Source organism: Bufo gargarizans, chromosome 8 (assembly GCF_014858855.1).
Source record: "Bufo gargarizans isolate SCDJY-AF-19 chromosome 8, ASM1485885v1, whole genome shotgun sequence".
NCBI classification, from domain to species: domain Eukaryota; kingdom Metazoa; phylum Chordata; class Amphibia; order Anura; family Bufonidae; genus Bufo; species Bufo gargarizans.
In genome coordinates, this window is record NC_058087.1 from 39112873 (window position 1) to 39118999 (window position 6127).

At 47.5% G+C, this 6127-nt stretch overlaps 1 protein-coding gene across 1 annotated transcript in view; it reads right to left on the reverse strand.

Annotated features, from left to right (window-relative positions):
- UBR3 (ubiquitin protein ligase E3 component n-recognin 3) overlaps window positions 1-5866 on the reverse strand; it is a 147540-nt gene extending 141674 nt beyond the window's left edge. Inside the window, exon 1 of the mRNA XM_044304442.1 lies at window positions 5789-5866. Coding sequence (XP_044160377.1) covers window positions 5789-5866 — 78 coding nt within the window. The remainder of the gene's footprint in view (window positions 1-5788) is intronic.
- Between the last annotated feature and the right edge of the window lie 261 nt (window positions 5867-6127).

Consider the following 6127-nt stretch of genomic DNA (forward strand, 5'->3'; position numbering starts at 1 on the left):
CTGCAGACTGTCGGCTTTACCCGCAGACTGTCAGCTTTACCTGCAGACTGTCAGCTGTAATTTGAGGCCAAATCAGGTGAACGGTGCAGGAATTACAGCAGTTGCATATGTGCCTCCCACTTGTTAAGGGACCAAAAGTAATGGGACAGAATAATAATCATAAATCAAACTTTCACTTTTTAATACTTGGTTGCAAATCCTTTGCAGTCAGTTACAGCCTCATCAGACGCTGGTCTCATCCCTGGTGACGCTCTGCCCGGCCTCTACTGCAGCTGTCTTCAGTTCCTGCTGGTTCTTGGGGCATTTTCCCTTCAGTTTTGTCTTCAGCAAGTGAAATGCTCAATCGGATTCAGGTCCGGGGATTGACTCGGCCATTGCAGAACCTTCCACTTCTTTCCCTTAAACTCTTCGGTTGCTTTTGCAGTATGCTTTGGGTCATTGTCCATCTGCACTGTGAAGCGCCGTCCAATGAGTTCTGAAGCATTGGGCCTGAATAGGAGCAGATAATATTGTCCGAACAACCCTTCAGAATTCATCCTGCTGCTTCTGTCAGCAGTCACATCAGCAATAAATACCAGAGAAGCAGTTCCATTGGCAGCCAATACATGCCCCCAGGCCTAGGCACTACCACCACCATGCTTCACTGATGAGGGGGTTATGCTTAGGACCATGAGCAGCTCCTTCTCCATACTCTTCTCTTCCCATCACTCTGGTACAAGTTGGTCTTGGTCTCATCTGTCCATAGGATGTTGTTCCAGAACGGTGAAGGCTTTTTTAGATGTCGTTTGGCAAACTCTAATCTGGCCTTCCTGTGTTTGAGGCTCACCAATGGTTTCCATCCCGTGGTGAACCCTCTGTATTCACTCTGGTGAAGTCTTCTCCTGATTGTTGACTTTGACACACATACACCTACCTCCTGGAGAGTGCTCTTGATGCGGCCATCTGTTGTGAAGGGCGTTTTCTTCACCAGGGAGAGAATTCTTCGCTCATCCACCACAGTTGTTTCCCGTGGTCTTCCGGGTCTTTTGGTGTTGCTGAGCTCACCGCTGCGTTCCTTCTGTGTAAGAATGTTCCAGACAGTTGTTTTGGTCGCGCCTTTTTGCTATCTCTCTGATGGGTTTGTTGTGTTTTTCAGCCTAATGATGGCTTCACTGATAGTGACCGCTCTTTGGTCTCATCTTGAGAGTTGACAGCAACAGATTCCAAATGCAATTACAGACTGGAGAGGACCTCTGGACCTTTTATCTGCTCATTGTAATTGGGATAATGAGGGAATAACACAGACCGCGCCATGGACAGCCGAGAAGACAAGTGTCCCATTACTTCTGGTCCCTTTACAAGTGGGAGGCACAGATGCAACTGCTGTAATTCCTGCACCGTTCACCTGATTTGGATGTAAATCCCCTCAAATTACAGCTGACAGCCTGCGGGTGAAGCTGACAGTCTGCGGGTAAAGCTGACAGTCTGCGGGTAAAGCACATCTTGTCCGTTTCATCTCACATCCATTGTGGTGGTGTATAGAGCCAAAAATGTTATAAATGTGTCAATGTCCCAATATTTATGAACCTGGCTGTATACAATACTGATCCTGAGTTACATCCTGTATTATACCCCAGAGCTGCACTCACTATTCTGCTGGTGCAGTCACTGTGTACATACATTACTTATCCTGTACTGATCCTGAGTTACATCCTGTATTATACTCCAGAGCTGCACTCACTATTCTGCTGGTGCGTCACTGTTGTACTTACATTACTTATCCTGTACTGATCCTGAGTTACATCCTGTATTATACTCCAGAGCTTGCACTCACTATTCTGCTGGTGCAGTCACTGTGTACATACATTACTTATCCTGTACTGATCCTGAGTTACATCCTGTATTATACTCCAGAGCTGCACTCACTATTCTGCTGGTGCAGTCACTGTGTACTTACATTACTTATCCTGTACTGATCCTGAGTTACATCCTGTATTATACTCCAGAGCTGCACTCACTATTCTGCTGGTGCATTCACTGTGTACATACATTACTTATCCTGTACTGACCTGAGTTACATCCTGTATATACTCCGAGCTGCACTCACTATTCTGCTGTGGCAGTCATCTGTGTACATACATTACATTATCCTGTACTGTCCTGAGTTACATCCTGTATTATAGCGCCAGAGCTGCACTCACTATTCTGCTGGTGCAGTCACGGTGTACATACATTACTTATCCTGTACTGATCCTGAGTTACATCCTGTATTATACTCCAGAGCTGCACTCACTATTCTTGCTGGGCAGTCACTGTGTTACATACATTACTTATCCTGTACTGAGCCGGAGTTACATCCTGTATTATACTCCAGAGCTGCACTCACTATTCTGCTGGTGCGTCACTGTGTACATACATTAACTTATCCTGTACTGATCCTGAGTTAATCCTGTATTAACTCCAGAGCTGCACTCACTATTCTGCTGGTGCAGTCACTGTGTACAGACATTACTTATCCTGTACTGATCCTGAGTTACAATCCTGTAATATGCTCCAGAGCTGCACTCACTATTCTGCTGGTGCAGTCTCTGTGTACATACATTACTTATCCTGTACTGATCCTGAGTTACATCCTGTATTATACTCCAGAGCTGCACTCACTATTCTGCTGGTGCAGTCACTGTGTACATACATTACTTATCCTGTACTGATCCTGAGTTACATCCTGTATTATACTCCAGAGCTGCACTCACTATTCTGCTGGAGCAGTCACTGTGTACATACATTAATTATCCTGTACTGATCCTGAGTTACATCCTGTATTATACTCCAGAGCTGCACTCGCTATTCTGCTGGTGCAGTCACTGTGTACATTACATTACTTATCCTGTATTATACTCCAGAGCTGCACTCACTATTCTGCTGGTGCAGTCACTGTATACATACATTACTTATCCTGTACTGATCCTCAGTTACATCCTGTATTATACCCCAGAGCTGCACTCACTATTCTGCCGGTGCAGTCACTGTGTACATACATTACTTATCCTGTACTGATCCTGAGTTACATCCTGTATTATACCCCAGAGCTGCACTCACTATTCTGCTGGTGCAGTCACTGTGTACATACATTACTTATCCTGTACTGATCCTGAGTTACATCCTGTATTATACTCCAGAGCTGCACTCACTATTCTGCTGGTGCAGTCACTGTGTACATACATTACTTGTCCTGTACTGATCCTGAGTTACATCCTGTATTATACTCCAGAGCTGCACTCACTATTCTGCTGGTGCAGTCACTGTGTACATACATTACATTACTTATCCTGTACTGATCCTGAGTTACATCCTGTATTATACTCCAGAGCTGCACTCACTATTCTGCTGGTGCAGTCACTGTGTACATACATTACTTATCCTGTACTGATCCTGAGTTACATCCTGTATTATACTCCAGAGCTGCACTCACTATTCTGCTGGAGCAGTAAAGCTCCAAAATATAGTAAGATATAAGGGTGTATTCACGTTGCCATAATTGAAATACATTGCAGCAGTTTTGTGAAGCCATTGCACAGCAATTTCACTGTAATGATTTAAAAAAACAAAACACGTGTCGCTTCGTGTTTGCAGACATCTTGCGGCAGTAGATGTTATAATTATGCGGCATTATAACTGTACACTGTGTAACCCCCTCCCCCGTGTATAATAACAAGCATCTTCTTGATGGAAATCAGCGTCTCATGACGGCGTCACGGGGGTTACTATTTGCAGTTGCTCCCGGCCTGTAACATTCATACAGTGTACGATATCTAGAGCACAGTTAAAGGGAAACTCCGAAAAATCTGAAAGTTCTGGTAATTCCTAAAGTCTGATGTGCTGCTGAGGTGGCTTCGTATTTTCTCTTATCAATTTAGAAAAGAAATCCCATACTGATATATCTAAACTGTGAAGAAGTTGCTGTTGACTGATCTATTGGGTATTAGGTTAATGAGCAGCAGATATCGGTGAAGAGCGATGTCCGGGGTGTTCACATAGAAAGCCAGAACTTCAATCGACATAAAGCCATAAGATCTGTCAGAAGTCGATAACCTACTTGTTGGTGGTTTCCAGATACCATTTTTTAATACAAAGGTTAAGCAACAATAAGGAAACATGGTAATAAGGACATCAGACAGAGCGGTGTCACACAGGCCCCTCTCTGGAACATGGACTCCAGTGGAGAAGGGGCAGAGTCCTGACAATGTGACGCGGTCGCTGTGTCAGTGACATTTTTTATGACGCTCACAGCCTCGGGTTAATCACTAAGGGGGGGGGGGGGGGGAAGAAGGGACAAAACAGGCGAATATCATAATACAAGTCGCTGTGACCCCCAGGTTCCAAAAAATCTGAGAAATGTCAGAAGGTTGTAGGATATCGGGGTCCCCGGTGCGGGGCTGAACACAACAGAAATGTGACTTTTATCTCGGAGGCATCCTGATGGGCGATAAGGTACCGCTGACATCTATAGCCGACCCCTGGCTAAAAGCGGTGGGATGGGTGGCACAGGAGAAGGGACGCTGCGCACTGTTTGGAGTAATCCGGGACTCCACAATGTTATCTTGGGACTGTATGTGTGTTCGGGGCACTGAATGTATCTGGACACTGTGTGGGGCTGTCTGGGCACTAGTTGGCATCATCTGGGCTGGGCACTGCATGGTGTTATCTGAGTTCTGTGTGAGGCTGCCTGGGCACTATATGGCATCATCTGGGCACTGTGTAGGGTTATCAGGACACTAGGTTCATCTGGGCACTGTACGGCGTTATCTGGGCACTGTGTGGTGTTATCTGGGCACTGGGTCGTGTTGTCTGGGCACTGTGTAGGGCTATCTAGGCATAGAATGGTTATCAGGACACTAGGTTCATCTGGGCACTGGGTGGTGTTGTCTGGGCACTGTGTAGGGCTATCTAGGCATAGTATGGTGTTATCAGGACACTAGGTTCATCTGGGCACTGTGTGGTGTTTTCCTGGGCACTGGGTGGTGTCTGGGCACTGTTTGGCGTTGACTGGGCACTGTACTGCGTTATCTGGGCACTGGGTCGTGTTGTCTGGGCACTGTACGGCGTTATCTGGGCACTATACAGTGTTGTCTGGGCACTGTACGGCGTTATCTGGGCACTGGGTCGTGTTGTCTGGGCACTGTACTGCGTTATCTGGGCACTGTACGGCGTTATCTGGGCACTGGGTCGTGTTGTCTGGGCACTGTACTGCGTTATCTGGGCACTGGCTTGTGTTGTCTGGGCACTGTACTGCGTTATCTGGGCACTATACAGTGTTGTCTGGGCACTGTACGGCGTTATCTGGGCACTGTACTGCGTTATCTGGGCGCTGTACGGCGTTATCTGGGCACTGTACTGCGTTATCTGGGCACTGGGTCGTGTTGTCTGGGCACTGTACGGCGTTATCTGGGCACTGTACTGCGTTATCTGGGCACTGGGCCGTGTACGGCGTTATCTGGGCACTGGGTCGCGTTATCTGGGCACTGTACGGCGTTATCTGGCCACTGGGTCGTGTTGTCTGGGCACTGTACGGCGTTATCTGGCCACTGGGTCGTGTTGTCTGGGCACTGTATGCACTTTGTTGTTTTGTCTATATAGAAGCATGGAGGCACACCGTGGCGCCCACAGCTGAGCATCAGGCGGCAGAGTACTCAGGGTATTGTGTGACGGATTTCACTTCTGCTGCAGAAAATCAGAGGAAGAAATGCAAAGCTGAAGCCGGGATCTCTGCCGTCTGCACTGAGGTTCAGTGTAATAATGCAGTGATCACATGCAGGACCCGCAGGACTGCGCTGCACCGGGAGCCATCGGTTCCATACTTTATAGCTGCGTCTGGTGCCTCCTCCATGCTGGAACCTGCTCTTCTCACATCTAATCCACCTTCCAGTCTCCTGCACCAGTAATCCCACTGTCCTGGAATCTGCTCCAGGGCTCAGGAATGACTGCTGTGTGTCTGAGCGACCGGGTCCCTGGAATGCGATAGAGATCTGCAGCTGCAGGACTGAAGGCCCGGAATGGCTGCCACTATTGATCTGGGGGGGGTCACTAAGCTGGGACTAAGGGTCTTTGGCTGGAGATCGCTGAAGGCTGAGGATCACATTGGGGGTCC